This window comes from Oryctolagus cuniculus, chromosome 7 (genome assembly GCF_051225735.1).
Source record: "Oryctolagus cuniculus isolate XC-2025 breed Fujian yellow rabbit chromosome 7, ASM5122573v1, whole genome shotgun sequence".
Lineage (NCBI taxonomy): Eukaryota > Metazoa > Chordata > Mammalia > Lagomorpha > Leporidae > Oryctolagus > Oryctolagus cuniculus.
In genome coordinates this window covers 97,881,457-97,899,282 of record NC_142873.1, presented here as the reverse complement: position 1 = coordinate 97,899,282, position 17,826 = coordinate 97,881,457, and the positions used below count along the sequence as shown (strand labels likewise).

General features: G+C 40.5%; 1 protein-coding gene across 1 annotated transcript in view; it reads right to left on the bottom strand.

Moving 5' to 3' along the window:
- Positions 1–3,342: 3,342 nt before the first annotated feature.
- Positions 3,343–17,826, bottom strand: part of CRYZ (crystallin zeta) — a 26,500-nt gene continuing 12,016 nt past the window's right edge. The window contains exons 4-9 of the mRNA XM_002715917.6: positions 16,623–16,786; positions 14,039–14,090; positions 9,694–9,843; positions 5,771–5,872; positions 5,582–5,677; positions 3,343–4,463 (exon numbers count right to left, since the gene is read on the bottom strand). Of these exons, the coding sequence (XP_002715963.1) occupies positions 4,302–4,463; positions 5,582–5,677; positions 5,771–5,872; positions 9,694–9,843; positions 14,039–14,090; positions 16,623–16,786 (726 nt within the window). The 3' untranslated portion in view covers positions 3,343–4,301. The remainder of the gene's footprint in view (positions 4,464–5,581; positions 5,678–5,770; positions 5,873–9,693; positions 9,844–14,038; positions 14,091–16,622; positions 16,787–17,826) is intronic.

Genomic DNA, 17,826 nt, shown 5'->3' with positions numbered 1-17,826 from the left:
GGAACGAATAAAGCAAGGCCTGCTAACCTGTGATTATGTTTGTTACATATATGTTCAGTGAGCATCTGTATCACGAATGTTTTGGGGATCTGCATTAGATCAATTCTAAAAGAACATAAAAGACTGTTGCCATCTGTTATTCTGGATCATTGACACAGACCAAAGAGAAGCCAGGTTTCTTTCTGTAATACAACATTTCCTCTCCTCAAATTTGAGAAATTCGCACAATATGAGTCCTCTAGATGAATACAATTGTCATACGTCACTTTTAAAGTAATGTTTTCTGAAAGCACTGGACAAAAGTGAGTAGCAGCAGAGGTGATTAAGGACTGAGCTGGGGTGTCTTTCTCTGTGAGCTGTGCTGGAGGAGACCAAGAGGGCCATGACAAAGTGACCTGATAGATTTTGCTGTTTCTGGGAGTCATCTTGTTCAGAAAATAAAAGGCTCTTTAGGCTATAAATTCTGGAAGCTCTAGCTCCCATATAATTTCTTGCCTCAATAAAGTTGAGTTAAGTACATTATAAAATGTTGGATTTTTTTCCTTGCAGAAGCACCCAAGTTACATTTTTACCTCTATGGCTAAAGCTACTGTGAATGGAGAATGCTAACATACGTACAAGGATTAAATGTGTAATTGAAAATCTCAGGCCACGCTGACTGCACCTCCCATGTCCCCATGTCACTCCCTGAATTTTATGTGGCAGTATAAAACCATGTTTTATTTGTTTACACATTATCAGTTGATTTTAAATAGTTCCCTTCAAAATGAAGGCCTTGGGCTGGCACTGTGGCGCAATGGGCTAGGCCACCACCTGATACTGGCACCTGTATTAAGAGTATCTATTTGGGCCCAACTACTGTGCTTCAGATCCAGCTCCTTGCTAATCTGACTGGGAGGGCAGCAGGCTATGGGCTAAATGCTTGGGTCCTAGCCACCCACATGGGAGACCTGAATGGAGTTCCAGGCTCCTGACTTTGGCCTAGCCTAGCCTCAGCCTTTGTGGCCATTTGAGGAGTGAATCTGCAGATCAAAAATCGGTCTTTCTTTTCCTGTCACTGTGCCTTTCAAATAAAATATTTTTTAAAAATACCAACCAGCTTCATCTAGTGAATTAAAAGTCTCACAAAACAGGTTCCCCAGAGAAAGAATAAGTCTGTAATGGAAACACAGGCTACCTGTTTCCAGGCTACCCTACAGATCTCTACCCACGGTAGCCCACAACTGCATGAGCAGAGATCTTCAAATAAATGTCTTCAGCACGCTCTGTTTGCCTGGAGACCTCTGTCGATCTACTCCCTCATCCTCTAAAATGGTTACTTGACTCTTGCCTCTGTCTACTATAAACTCGATGATGTGGACTATGTCTTACATCTCTTTGTATCCTCAAATTCCAGCAGGGTGTCTTCTCAGACTTTCAGTACTCAATACACATTTCTTGAAGTAATGGATGAACAGAACATCTTCTTCATAAAAGACTGTCAAGTCAGGAGATAAGTGACAACCCAGGCAAGGATGATCCATAGGGTCAGGAACTAAGAATTCCAGGCAAAATGAAGCTGGACAGCAGGCAGCTCAACTCCTGCAGAGGCCAGAGGCACAGCAAGTTTGTGGCTTTAATCAATAACTTACTTAAAAAAAAAGCCTCAGTTAAAACGATATTTACTTTTCTGAAAAAATGTGACCTCTGGTAGTTTAACCCTTTTGGGTTGAGGGTGGGCGATCAACTTGATCTCTAACACGTTGTCTTAGCCCATTTTCTGTTGCTATAAAGAATACTTGAGGTTGGTTATTTGGGTTCACAGTTCTGGAAGTTCAGGAGCATGGAATCAGCATCCCCTCGGCTTCTGGTGAGTGTTGCATGCTCTCCATGCATGGCAGAGAAGTACAGGCACAAAGGAGTACATGGAAATAGAGGGGGCAGGAGTTGACCTGCTTCCAAACACCCAGTCTCACGAGTGCATTCCTGTGAGAACAAATCCAGTTCCATGAGAAAGACATGAATCCTTCTGAGAAAGCTTACCTCCCAATATTGCTTCACTAGGAATTAACCTCAACATGGGTTTTTGTGGGGAAAAGCCATATTCTACCCAGAGCCCATATGGAGCAATTCTAGGCCACACAGGTGAAAGCACATAGGAGAAAAACTCAGAAGGCTAAAACATGAAATAATGCTTGCTTATTTACAGGTTATTTTTCATTTTAGGTCACAGGCAGACACAAGTGACTGTGTAGTAGCCCTACGGCTACTGCCATCTATCAAGTAGTAAATGTGGGTGGCTGAAAGTTGGGACAAAAATTAGAATTAGAATTACAAGGATATTTCTGCATGAAAAATGCCCAGTGTTACATAATTACAAATATGGTAGTCCATGCATAACTCTTGCATAGTTTTACCTTTGAAAACTGAATTGCAACAATGGATTACAGAGTGCTAAAACTCCATAGAAGGCAAAGATGCAAACAGATGTTACTGACTTACAGAATAATTATTCCTTTATCTTTTTTTGATGGGAAGTGATCCTCCAATTTAAGATGCACTTAAAATGCTAGCCATAGAACGAGGATACAACTTTTAAATGTTATTTATTTATTTATTACTTATTTGAAAGGCAAAGTGACACACACACACACACACACACACACACACAGATCTTCCATTCACTGGGTTCACTCCTCAAATGCCTGCAACAGTTGGGACTGTGCCCAGCTGAATCCAGGAGCTAGGAACTCCATCTGAGGCTCCCAGGTGGGTGGCAGGAACTGAAGAACTCGGACCACAATCTCTTGCCTCCCAGAGGCATTAGTGGGAGGCCAGAATGGTGGCAGAAGTAGGACTTGATCCCAGGTACTCTAATAGGGGACGCAGGCATCCTAAGCGGCTGCTTTAACCACCACACCACAAGGCCTACCTCAACACTTTTTTTCTAAATACTTTCCAAAAATGTCATTTTATGGGATAGTTAACATGTTAAAAAACAGCAAATCAACTTGGAAAATGATAATAGCAAAAAGACTAATTTCTATGATAGAAATTAACAGTGCTTTCTGCTCACTACTGAAGCAGCATTCCACGTTAAAAGCAGAACTTGTCTTTCAACACAATGAGGCAGGTCAGGTCAATCAACCCTAGAATTTAATGAAACAGGAGGATGGGTTTATATAAAGGAAAACAAAAAAAATAACAACCAAACCTTAAATTGTTGGATATAATATTGATGGCAAAATTTCTAAGAGATCATTCATTTATTTGGTTTAGTTTCTTAGCATAGAAAAATATTAGGAAGTAATGATAAGGAACTATGCAGAAGAGATATAAGTTCTATACACAGGTGAACAAAAGTTTTAATTTTCTATTGAATTTATTGGGAATTACCATGTTATAAACACAAAAGGTCATTCTTTTTTTTTTTTTTAACATTTAGGCTTTTATTTAGTGAGAGAAATCATGGAAGAGTGAGAGCTTTATCTATGAGAGAGAGAGAGGTAAATCTGGGTTCATACTGTGCACCAGGACCAGCCACATTCTTAATGTGTCAAAGTTGTAAACTTATTAATTAAATAAAAACATATGATTCCCATCATGCAAAGATAACTCTAAATCTACTCTGAAAATGTAATCAAACAATAAGAGTCTAGTTGGGGACTGTATACCTAGTACTGCATGAGTATGCTATCCTTTAGGAACAGGTGAGTCATTGGCAACCAACCAATAATACAGTGAATATTCCAATATTTGGGGTAGCAGTTGAAAAACCAATCAACTTGTCCAGACATTGTATATCCCTGTCCTTGGATGAGACTTAGAGATCCAGGTAAGAATATTTTGAAAAAAAGATTTTTTTTTTCAGTCCAGAAAATCATCAGAGCCGATTATGGGCTAATCAGCAACTAAAGAACCTTTATAAAGATAAGGAGGCCTGAAATCACATCTAGTTATTCTGGAAAATCAAGCAGTCTTACCTTGAATTAGCATGTTTTAGTCAAAAATTTTGAATTAATCAAGGATCAGTTAAAAATTTCTAGAGAACACTCCAATGCCAAATGACTACTAACATGCTATCTCCTACAATGATGATTCCTCAATTCAGGATAGATGGCATTACAAAATATTGTGAATTATAAAGTAATTTTATTGCACTGCCTCTGCTCAATAAAGAAATATCATGTTCAAGAAATTCACTTTCTCATATAAGAAATGCACTGAATAAAATGAGTGTTAACGAAAGAAAAGATAGTGTGAATAAAAGTAGGGGAAAGAAAGCTGCTAACTACATAGGAAATTCATGGAAGAATAAATCATCACAAGAGGAGAATCATTTTTCCAGTAGTCCCAGTATTATGAATGATATTTTCGTGAGCCTGTGCTGCTTTGTCCAGTGGATACTGAGAACCTATTACAGGTTTCAACCATCCAATTTCTATTCCGGCTTGCAGAGCTGCTGCAAACTGCTGAAATTCCTCCTAAGGTAGGAAAAAAATTATGACTTAATTTTCAGAACTATTAAAAACTTCAGAATCTAAGAGTTAAACCACAAAGTTTCTCTTAGAAACATGTAGCTTTTTCCTACTTGTCTAGAACTGCAGGAAATGCTGTACTCAGTAGGGTAGCCATGAGTCCCATTTGCCTGGACAGTGTTAGTTTAGATGTAATTATGTTTAAAGTATAACTAATAGGGAGCTGGCGGCGCCGTGGCTCACTTGGTTAATCCTCTGCCTGCAGCACTGGCATCCCATATGGGCACCAGGTTCTAATCCTGGCTGCCCCTCTTCCAGTCCAGCTCTCTGCTGTGGCCCAGGAAGGCAGTGGAGGATGGCCCAAGTGCTTGGGCCCTGCACCCCATGGGAGACCAGGAGAAGCACCTGGCTCTTGGCTTCGGATTGGCGCAGCTCCTGCCGTAGCAGCCATTTAGGGGGTGAACCAACGGAAGGAAGACCTTTCTCTCTGTCTCTCTCTCTCTCTCACTGTCTATAATTCTACCTGACAAAAAAAAAAAAAAAAGTATAACTAATAGAATATTTCTTCTTTTATAAAAGTGTTCTGACTTGGAAATGGATAGTAAATTGTATTGTTGCTCTATCATTCACCCACTCCTGTTGTCAAGTACTAGCTATAACATGGACCTTTTTAAAATATTTATTTATTTATTTATTTGGAATATTTAGAAGGCACAGTAACGGCGGGGGGGAGGGGGAGGGATAAGAGAGAGAGAGAGAAAGAGAGAAAATCTTCCATCTGCTGGTTCACTCCCCAAATGGCCTCCATGGCCAGGACTGCTCCAGGCTGAAGCTGGAGCCTGGAGCTCCTCCATCTGGATCTCCAGCATGGGCAGCAAGGGCTAAGCACTCGGGCCATCTTCCATGCTTTCCCAGGTTCAGCAACAGGGAGCAGATCAGAAGTGGAGTAGCCAGGACCCAAGCCGGCACTCTAATATGGGACACTGGTGGTGGAGGCACTGCTTACTAGCTCATTGTGCCACAACACTGGCCCCTACAACATCTACTTCAATTTCTGGTCTGCCTGACTAGGCAAAATGTTTCAATGTTTACATTACCAAAATTAAAATCACTTCTTCTCTTACCTTAGTCGAGGAATACAGACTGACTCCAATTATACTAGACTCCTTTGGCATGATGTCCCGTGGGGTTATTTCAATAGGACCTCTGCTTCCAACAATCTTAGGAAAAATAGCAGGTCTGTAGTTAAAGAACACTGAGAAACAGCAATAAACTGTGGCAAAACTTTTAAGTGGCAAAAAGAAAAAACTTACTATTACTCGTCCTCCACGCGACAGAAGTTTCAAATCATTACTAAGATTCACATTAGCTAACATTTCAATAATCACATTGACTCCTTTCTCACCAACAGATTTCTACATGATAAAAAAAGAGTACAGAGTAAGGCAACATATGAAAACTGTCAAACAGCTATGACAGTATCATATTTTACAGAAACGTATTTCAAATGACATACAAAATGCTACTTTTAAGACTAACAATGCAAATTTTAAAATGATCTAACATAATGTGATGTAAATTCTGAGGTACCAGCTACAAAGTCCACAATGATAAAAATCTGTATAAAATAAACTGCCATAATGAAATAAAGTTTGCCAGGGGTTTTCAGGTGCTAGACTCAATCTGAATATTCTTTCCTTAGGTGAAAATTTTCTATCTTCAAAATGAACTTTCACAGAGAAATAAACAACAAATCAAAAATCCAAAATCCCCAGAAGGCTCCCATTTTTATTAAAAAGAAAAGAAAAAGTATTGACTGTTTGGTGTTGTAGAATTTTTTGTGTGTGTGTATTCAGTTTTATTCTACATGGTTTATAATCTTCTTGACACACTGGTTCTTCTCTTTAGGGATCTCAGATGTTATTTCCCAACATCTAAACCTGGCTCTTTAAGAAAGCTATATGTACTTCTACGTATTTTAACAATAAAGTAGGGAATGAGAGACAAAAAAAAATCCTCTCCTCACTTAATTTCCATTTTAGTAATTTCTGGAGTTTTTTTTTTGAAAAAGGGAAAACACAACTTTGAAATTTGTCTACAGGAAAGATAAAAAGTGAGTGATACTAGCTCAATTTGGGATAATAAAGCTAGAGAACCTAAGGTTTACACTTAGTCACAGTGGTGAGAATAATAAAGAAAAAGCTATTGAATAACATGTCAGAAATGAAACTGATAGGCCGGTGCCGTGGCTCACTAGGCTAATCCTCCGCCTGCGGCACTGGCACCCTGGGTTCTAGTCCCGGTTGGGGTGCCAGATTCTGTTCCAGTTGCTCCTCTTCCAGTCCAGTTCTCTCTCTCTCTCTCTCTTTTTTTTTTTTTTTTTTTTGACAGGCAGAGTGGATAGTGAGAGAGAGAGACAGAGAGAAAGGTCTTCCTTTTGCCGTTGGTTCACCCTCCAATGGCCCAGTCCAGCTCTCTGCTGGGCCCAGGAGTGCAATGGAGGATGGCCCAAGTCCTGGGACCCTGCACCACATGGGAGACCAGGAGAAGCACCTGGCTCCTGGCTTCGGATTGGTGCAGCGTGCTGGCGGCAATGCGCCAGCCACAGCAGCCATTGGGGGGTGAAACAATGGAAAAGGAAGACCTTTCTCTCTGTCTCTCTCTCTCTCTGTCTAACTCTGCCTGTCAAAAAAAAAAAAAAAAAAAAAAAAAAAGAAAAAAAAGAAAGAAATAAAACTGATAGAATGACGTAACCAGCTTGATGGGATAATTATTAAATGATTAGAATAAAAAATGAAATGAGGCAGCCAGTGTTATGGTGCAATGGGTTAAGCACTCTGAGTGCCAATTCAAGTCCCAGCTATACCATGTCCAATCTAGCTCCTTGCTAATGTGCCTGGGAAGGCAGTGGAGGATGGTTCAACTGCTACCCACATGGGAGACCAGATGTTCTTTTTGGCTCCTGGTTTTGGCCTGAGAGCTGACTGTTGTGGCCATTTGTGGAGTGAACCAGTGAATGGAAAATAGATCGATCTCTCTCTCTCTCTGTCACTTTTTTTTTTCTCTCTCTCTCTTGCTTTGCCTCTCTACCTTTCAAATCAATAAATCTTTTTAAAAAATGAAATTAAGGCTCCTCCCTAGAGTGACCTGATGAATAGGAAAGTCTATCAGACTGATGGCATGAAGGAATGGAACTCTGGCCAGAGTCTGTTTTGGAAACTAATAGCACACAGTAATAAGTAAAGCCATGGGAATATGACGGTGATTGTGGTGAAAGTCTAGCGCCAGGGAAGATGAGGAACCAGAGGCAAAAAACTCTAGGAAGCACTAATGGTTAAATAGTATTATGAAGAGGAAGAAGACTGGTAGAGAGTGAGGAAAGAAGAGAAAGAGTTTCGAGGCAATATGGTCACAGTCCTATGCTCCTGAAACATCAAATAAGAGGATGATAGAGTCGTGACCATAGACTGACAGTTAGGGGGCTTATCAGTGACCTCTGTGAAGCAGTTTACGTGGTTGGGATGCACAAAAACTGCAATGGGAGGTGATGAGAGTTAAGGAAGTAAAAGCAGTAAGTATTTATGATGTTTTCAAGAAGTCCGGTGATGGTACAAAGGAGAGAGAAAAGGGTTGAGAGAAAAGGCTAAGAGATAGTTTTTGCGAATTAGAGATACTTAAGCATAAGAAATCAGTGGAAGAGATGGAAGCCACAAGAGCATTATTGCCAAACAAAAACTATATTCTTAAAATACTTGGTATTTTTTTAATCTTTGTAAACATTCTTTTTTTTTTATTTTTGACAGGCAGAGTGGACAGTGAGAGACAGAGAGAAAGGTCTTCCTTTGCCGTTGGTTCATCCTCCAATGGACGCTGTGGCCAGTGCGCTGTGGCTGGCGCACCGCACTGATCCGAAACCAGGAGCCAGGTGCCTCCTCCTGGTCTCCATGAGGATGCAGGGCCCAAGCACTTGGGCCATCCTCCACTGCACTCTGGGGCCACAGCAGAGAGCTGAACTAGTAGAGAGGCAACCGGGACAGAACCCGGCACCCTGACTGGCACTAGAACCCGGTGTGCTGGCGCCACAAGAGGATTAACCTATTGAGCCACGGTGCCGGCTGTAAACATTCTTGGGTAATGGTATCAGAGGTAAGTACTGAATCCCAGGTTTCCCGGACATATGACAAAGGAGTGCCTTTGCTCTGTTTTTTGGCATGATCACTCAGTGGTAATATATGCTGACTCATATTTTCCCTCAGTTTATAATGAGCTAGTTTACCAAGAATTCAATATCTGGGAAATTCTTTTTTTTTTTTTATGATTTATTTATTTACTTGAAAATCAGAGTTACACAGAGAGAGTAGGAGAGACAGAGAGAGAGAGGCCTTCTTCCTGCTGGTTCACTCCTCAGTTGGCCTCAACAGCCAGAGCCATGCCAATCCGAAGCGAGGAGTCAGGAGCCTCCACTGGGTCTCCCATGTGGGTGCAGGGCCCAAGGACTTGGGCCATCTTCTACTGCTTTCCCAGGCCATAGCAGAGAACTGGACTGGAAGTGGAGCAGCCAGGACTTGAATGGGCACCCATATGGGATGCAGGCACTGCAGGCCATGGCTTTACCTGCTATGCCACCATGCTGGCCCCAATACCTGGGAAATTCTAATGCTAATAGGAGGAAGTGGTTTGAGGTTTGGCAAAGCAATCAGTATTGGGTAAATCCCTGCTACAGAACAAATAGGGAATTTCACACTCTGCTTGAATTCTGTAATAGGCAACAACTAACTAAACTCTACCCTACCACTTTGGACACAATAGTGTTTACTCTTCCACAGCATCCAGTTAACAAATAAATCTTATCCAGCTTGTCGTCCATGGATAACACACCAAGCATAGAAAATTCACATCATTAGAAATTATATTAACACCTCACAGTTGTAAACACAAAGCTACAACTTTACCTAAAATGTGATTTGTAATACAGGGTACTGAATTTTATTGCTGTAAGATTCTATAAAGGCAATATTTTATGTAATACGCATAAGACAAAAATGGTAGTGGAATTTTAAAAATTAAACAACTCTGTTTTGTAAAGTAATTAAAGCTTTAAGAAGCTCACTAGTGTGAAAACACATATAGATGAAAAAAAACAATCTCAAAAGAGTGATTGGTAAAAGAATTTATAACAAATCATGTAAGTCTCCAAATAACAAGCTTGACTTCAGTAAAATTATAAAAATTTTACCTTAATTTTATCAATGTAATTCACTTCTTTGTGATTAAACACTTCATGGGCTCCATTCTGCAAAACAATCTTCTGTCCCTCCTCAGTACTGGCTGTGCCCAAAACCTTTAAGCCATGAGCTCTAGCAATCTGGCATGCTGCTAATCCAACCTGAAAATGAAAATATAATCCAATAGTTACACACTCTCTTAATTCCTGAAAACACTTATTAAATATATGTAATAAACATATGTACACATATATGTAATGAACATAGAGACTCTTCTAAGGCTTATCTTATCCAGAAGGTTGTAAATGAAGAAATATGAAAAATGGTTAACATTTATTAAGCCCATATAACGTTCCAGGTACCATTCTAAACAGTTCCTACACACTGCTTTTATTTCATCCTCACAATGACGCTATGAAGTAGGTACTGTTATTGTCTCTACTCTGAAGGCTGAAGCTTCACAGTACCAGTAACTTGTACTATTCACACACAGAGGCAGAAATAGGAGCCAGAGCAAATCAGACTGTAGAAATTAAGACTTTAAACCAATACATCGAAACATTTGCATACTTACCTGCTTTAGGCAGAAGATAAAAAGTTTAAAAAAAATACTAACTTTAAGCTTTAATTAAAATAGAAGTACATATATAAGCCCTCTACCATAGGAAAATACTAAATAACAAATACTGAAATAAGATATTCAATAACAAATGTAAGGCCTCCATCAGAGATGGGGGGATGTGGGCAAATTAATTAATTCATCCATTTGCTGCATACTTACTATTTACTATATGTTAGATGCGGTACTTAATGGATGAAATTTACATAGTAAGGAGGGAAAAGATAATCAACATATGAATAAATAAATGAATAAAATAAACTCAGAAAATACTAAGTGCTAAGAAAAAAATAAAAACAGCTCTTGGGTTACAAAAATACAAAGAAAGGGGCTATTGAGGTCATCAGAACCGGATGCTCTGAAGAAATGGGGCCTGAAGGAAGTGAACAGTAAGTCACAGGAGTGTCTGGGCAGCCACGCGAGGTTGCTTTAGGCAGAGGGAATGGCCATGGCTAAGCTGATGAAGGGGGAATGTACTTTGGGTGTCAGAAAGGCAGAAAGAGGGTCAGTGTGGCTCAGGGACAGAGTACATGCAAGGAGAAGATGAGACCGGAGAAGTAGACAGGCCAAGTCATGTAAGGACTCCAAGGTAAAGATAAAGGCTTTGAATTATATTAACAGCTATGCACAACCATTGGAGGACTACTGGAGGGCTTAGACAGGGGTAAAAGTCACACTAACTACAGGTGAGATACAAGTAAGTTGGGGGAGGAGGCCAATGTGAGCAGGAAAACGAATTTGTAGCAAGTGTAACGGTCTAGGTGGAGACAAAGCTGGCTTGGAGTAAGGTGGTGGCCCTAGGAAGATTAAAAAGAGATTCAGATATGATTTTGAGGTCAGCTGATGAGACTTCTTCATGGGCTGAATGTGGCAGGTGAAGAAAAGAGGAAAAATTAAGTTGTCTCCTTACATCTCTGGTCAGGTTAACAGGGTAGATTCACTGGATGGTTTCTAAAGGTGTGAAAGCCTTAAGAATACATGGTGAATCCGCTGAGCTCCATAGTGCTTTCCAAAGTGACAATGTTCAGTAATCAGTCACACATGGGCACGGAGTCAATGAAGTTCGGAGTACAAGATATGAATTTGCGACTCCTTATCTTACAGATGGCATTTAAAGCCATGGGATTGGAAGAAATCACTAAAAAAGCCAGATAAATGTGCTTGGTACAAAAGAGAAATGAACACCATTTGGGAACAGACATAAAAAATCAATTATTCAAATAATAACATCCTAGGAAATACAAGTCTGATTCCATGCTAAACAAATGGTACAGATGACTGCCACACAGGTTTAGAGCTGAGTTTCTCAAACCGGGCACTGCTGACACTTTGGGCCAGATAATTCTTTGCTGTTGAGGACCTGCCTGCACACTGAAGGATGTTTGACAGCGTTGCTGGCTTCTACCCACCAGATGACAGAACCCCTTTCCCTAACTGTGACAAGTAAAAATGTCTCTACAGACATTTCCAAATGCTCTTTGGGGAGAGGGTGTATGATGCAACATCACCCCCTACTAACAACCACTGATTTAGAGGAAGGATTGGTTTGGGCAGGACAGAAAAGATTAAAATGTAAGATGATGATAGGGATTAATTAAGGTTGTAACAGAGTTACAGACTCCTAGGCTCAAAATGGACCTTATAGATTGTTGGCACAGAGTGATGAGCCTGAACTCAATAGGGTTAGGCAGGGATTTGTTTAACAAAACAAGTAAATACAGAACTAACTCACTGTCTGACAAAGGAGAGAGACATAATTTGATGAAACACAGTGCACCATGGGGTCAGCACACCTGACTTTTGCTACCTAAATCTCCAATTAAGAAAGAGTAATAGACATTTAATAAAAAGCACATTTCAAACTAAAGATTTAATATAAACATATCCCCTTATGCTCTAATTGCCTCAAAGGGGCACTCCATGGCTCTTTCAAAGGCAATATTTATTCTACTCTTGTCAACATGTAAAACAGCAATCTTCTTTCAATAGATTTTGTAACATTATGTGGTAACTATTTTTTTCCTACTTATTTTGCTAACACCAAAAATAGGGCACTCCCTACCAACATATCTAGATAATAGCTCTGTTCGTAAATTCCACATCACTTTAAACATACAACATAATCCCAAAGGAATTTGAATTAAATGAGGACAGAAAGCACAAACAGAAAGCAAGGCAAAACCCAACACTCTGTTTTCCTCTGATAGGCTAGGGAGGATCAGAAGCACTCCACACACCAGGTCGCCAGCCTATCCCTGCCAACCACGGATTTAACAAATGCAGCCAGCTCAGAGAACAGTGTGGATTTTACCTTTATAAAAAAAAAAAAAAAGATGATGTTGAAGTGACTGGGCTTTTTACAAGAAGGTAACGGGGAATAAAAAAGGATTTTCTTTCAACTGTTTCCTTCCTACTGAAATCTTTCTCTTTTATACAGAAAACAAGGCTAGTCAGCTGAAAGCCAGAGCAATTTAAATAAATGCATGTATTTGACAGATCTTCAGTTATTTAACATGAAGTTTCAACCAAAAACACTTTCTTTGGTGAGGCTAAACAATGGGTGTTTTGGACAAAGTGTATTTGTCATATGTTCTCAAGTCTCAAGAAAACAAATCTTGATCTTCTTTAGCAAATAGTCTGATGTGTGAAACCCTTCAAAATTGATCTATTTGAGATCCAAAGGAAGTCAGGTGTGAAATCTTGTGATTCATCTATCCAAAGGAACAGAGAGAGAGATGCTGGACTGAATTGGCTGTATTGCCTGGCCACTTTCAGAGGTAAATTCACATTTTCAGGGTAATACTCACTATTCAATGGACAATGTACCATTTAATAGTCCATTTCTTTCAATCTACTCGTCAGAATACACAGTGCTCTAAAAGGGTTAACCAGTTTCCTCCAGGTGACCCATCCAGCCCCAGGCCCTTTATTTTAAAAATGTGAAATCTCGTCTCCAAAATTTCTAAAGCCTCTATATGCAGCATAGAGGTCATGTGGATTTCTTGTTAAATTCCAACCTCAGAGCTGTAACTTTCCCTCTAAGCTCCTCAGAGGCAGATTGGCAGCCAGTTTCTTGAAGAGGTTTCTGACAGGCCTGCCGTTGGGTGATTTCGGCAAAGGGCTCATTTTATAAGCCTGAGCCCTCCCCTCACTCCCTGACATTAGCATTTTAAGCCATGGGTTGTGGCGTTAAGGACACAGCTGTATACTGTGCACTCCATGAATGTCATCAAAGCGCAGCAGGCAAACAGGCGAAGGGAGATAGAAAGGACTACGAATTCACAGTGTAGCTTTGCAGTGTGCTGCTGTCGACAGCAACACAGGTAAAGCTTTAATGAGCTTTAGTTTCCTTATCTAAGGGAATACGGAATTACTATTAACCTTTAGAACTGTTTAAAATTCTAAATAAATATTCTTGTAACATGTACCACTTGAAGGCAAAAACAAGGCAGATTATCTTGGTCCACAGCCAACTGAGGTAGACAAACCAATACATATATCTTTTGATGGGATGGTCTGTTGCATTTATTAACCAAGAAATGCTAAATAATGACAAAGAATCACCTTCTGAAGAATGTTCTTAAAAAGATTCACTACACAAAGGGGGAAAAAAAAGCACCCTTGACTCTTTTTATAAATTTGCCTTTTAAAGATGACTTAAAGAATTATAAGGTGAAACTCAGAAATACAAGCTCATTTAAAAATAAGCAAGCAAGAAAAAAAAAAAAGATACTTACTCCTCCACTAGCCCCATGAACCAGGACACTTTCTCCAGCCTTCACTCGGGCACTGAAAAAGAAAGCAAAGGTTCCATCTCCTTATTTATTCATTTTGAAGCTAATTAGGCTCAGGTATTTTGTTTTCTTTCTTTTTCCTTCCTTTTTTCAAAATTTATTTCAGAGGCAGAGTTAACAGACAGAGATATGGAAAGAGAGAAAGGGCTTCTATCTGCTGGTTCACTCCCCAGAATGGCTGGAGCTAGCCTGCTCCAAAGCTAGGAGCTAGGAGCTTCTTCCGGGTCTCCCATGGTGGTGCAAGGGCTCAAAGACTTGGGCCATCTTCCACCACTTTCTCAGGCCATAATGCAGAGCTGGATCAGAAGTGGAGCAGCTGGGACTCCAACCAGTGCCATAAGTGATGCTGGCGCCACAGACAGAGGCTTAGCCAACTATGCACAGCACTGGGCCCTATTTTCTTTATCCATCATATTTATGGATGTTTTAATCCTTAGTCCAGTAACACTAAATGAGCAAATGCATCCTGATATGGAGCTCAAAATATTCTCCAAGCTCCAAGGGATCAAACAATGATTCTTCAGAGCCACAGATGAGAGAAAACCTTCAGTTCATTTGCCAGGCATCACAATATGGTGCTACTTCTGAGAGGTGTAGTCCTCACAGAGACGCTAACCAAGAATACTGAGCTTCGTGGGTCTGGAGTCTTTCGTTCCCACACAAAGTGCTTTGAAGCAGGTTCAACATGGTTCAGTCTTCATTCTGTGGTCCAGAATAATGCCCAAGTAAATGTGGCAGTCTGACTACTTTTGCCATTGGAAAGACATATTTTCACTTCTCCATGCCTTTGAACTGTCAGGTTGCACCAGCCTCTAAGTCACTTCAGAAAGCAATGCTGAATCAGCAATGTTAAAAGAGGAGGAAGTACAATAAATTCCATCACAAAATTCCCCATGTCACCTGCTGAAATGCCTGGATCTGTTGGCTGAAATGACATAATCTTACTTCTAGCTCCAACTATTTTTTCCATTATGTACTGAAAACAACATGCACCAAGACAGAGCTAATGACACAGCCAGCCGCTGCCGTGTGACCCAGAACTGACTCTGGCGAGGCTCTCTTACTTCCCAAAGCAATGGGGGTGGCCACACTGCAGAGCCATTATGTTCACTCTGGGTCTGAGAACACAGTAGGCAACCCAGAGTCTGGCTCATGGCTGTGTGCCAACAGCTGACAAACGGCAATAATGAGCAATCACTGATATTTTCTCTAACATTCTAGCTTGGAGATGAAGGGATTGAGAACAGTGAATTAAACTGAGGGTGTGAACAATAAACTGAGTTACCAAAAGACCTGACATTTAGAAAAGCATACTATTAACATAAATGGATAGGATTACTAGTGTTATACAATGGGATGTGAAATATTTCCCAGTGAATTTTTTTCTACAAATCTTATAAACAACTCATGAAACACTTGGAACCTGAGGAAGCAGGGTGGGGGTGGGGGTGGGGCGGGGAGCAGGCAGGTTCACTCCTGGATCCCCGCTACCCTGATGCTTCTATCCTCCTACAGGGGCACTGGACTGGTGAATTTTATGTAGCAACTTGACTGGGCCAAAATGCCCTGGTATTTATTCAAACACTACTCTGGATGTTTCTATGAAGGTGTTTTGCATGAGATTAACATTTAAATTGGCGGATTTTGGCTAAAGCAGATTCACCTCTAGGATGTGGATGGGCCTCATCCAGAGGAGATGCTTGAAGGACTCGCCTGTCACCCTATTCCTGACCTCAAATTCATCCTTCCCAAGGCAGACAAGCTACCTTCACAAAACACAAATACACAAAGGCATTTTCCTGAACAACACATTTCATTACCCCCAATCCTGTACACAACGTGTGAGCTCTATCATCTGAAACTTCTATCTCTGAGGATGACAGCTAACCCTACTCAGAGATTTTTATGGCCTCACCATATCGTCACTTTGGCTTGAAGACTGCTATCCAACAAAACCTAATTACTACAGCTCTCCATAGATCTCATACTGTTTTCCCTTACAGACCATGCTAATCCCAAAATCCTCTCCTCTCCCAGCTAAATTTCCCTAAGCAAATTCCTAGTGATTTTTTTCAAATACTTACCATATTTGATTAAAATACAGATTCTCAGGTCCCTGTCATGGAAACTGACCAGCAGGTCGGGGATAGGGCCCAATCTGCACTTTTAAGTCATTGCAGCCCAGATGATTCTAATGGATGACTATTACAGAATCATGCCATTAAAATAATCTAAGTCTTACACCTTGTCAGAAAGCCCTCCCTGGTATCACCACCAGCATAACCTTGTGACCCCGTGAATCTCTAATGCACACCTCCACTTTCCACATTATATATAAATATCATTACTCTTATGTCTACCTCCCTCCCTAAACTGAGTATTCTGGAGTCAATGTTTGTTCTTCTCTGTATCCCCAGTGATTAGCACAATCCCTCAAATTAGCAGTTTTCACTTCATAAACGCTTACTGGTAACTGGTAACCAACAAGGATGGACAGATGGACGTAAGGCAGGAAGGCAGGCAGTACCTGTGCAACAGAGCTCGATAAGCAGTAAAATAGGGGATCCCGATGGCAGCTCCTTGTTTGAAGTCCAGTTTTTCAGGCAGTGTGTAAACAGTGTGATCAGCTGCCAGGGCATACTCCGCATAGCCCCCAGAGAGGGTGGCAGTGGTGAAAACTCGGTCACCTTTCTGGAGGGAGACGTAAGTTGGACTTAACAATTATGTCAAAGTGGATAAAAGCATTAATAATATGAAAAGAATATTTACATTTTATCTGAAACACACACAGAGTAAGGTGAGGGGAGGGGAGAAAGGGAAAGATCTACCATTAGCTGGTTCACTCCCCAAATGGCTGCAACAGCCAGGCTGAAGCCTGGAGCTGGGACCTCAATCTGTGTCTAACACGTGGGTGGTAGGGACTCAGCTACTGGAGCCATCACTGTTGCCTCCTCGGAACTGCATTAGGGGGTAGGTGGAATTGAGAGCAGAGCTGGGACTTGAACCTAGGCATTCTGATGTAGAATATTACCTTATTTGCTACATCAAACACTTGCCCCAGAAATGAGTATTTGTATATATTATTTCTATACCTTAAGTCTCATAAAATAACTTTAAAATACTGAATATTTTTAAATGTTTTATTAATGAGAGAATCAATTATAAGAAAAATTACAGGAAATATGGCAGATAAAATATAAGGAAGGAGAACACCCCAAATGGCACAATGATGATAATTTATCTTTACTGACAGGCACTACATTAAGTGTCTCATGAGCATTATTTAATTCCATCTTCACAAGCTTAGCAGGTGGGCACCTTTATTACCTCCACTTTAGGTTAATCCTACTACTCAGATTAGGAAATTCAGGTACAAAGAGTGCAGTAATTTCCTGAGATTAGGCAGGCAGTAAGTGGCAATTAATACAAAGCATTATTTTTTGTCCAACATACTAGGGAGAAGAAGCAAACAAAATGCAGCTGCTTCTACACACAAGCACATGTTCTAAATCCCTTCCATGGATATGCTCCTCCCTGCATTTCCATCCGCAATTAGCTTTTAGCCACACTCACTCCATTTTGATTCTGCTTCTGTACATATTAGCTTTGCTTGCTAACGGCTAAGGGTGTATCTTGTGAAACTATGTGGGCCCAAATTCCCAGGAACTAGGTTGAACGAAATGTGTCCTTCACTGTTATCTTACAACCATATTCTGGTTTTCTTTTTATTA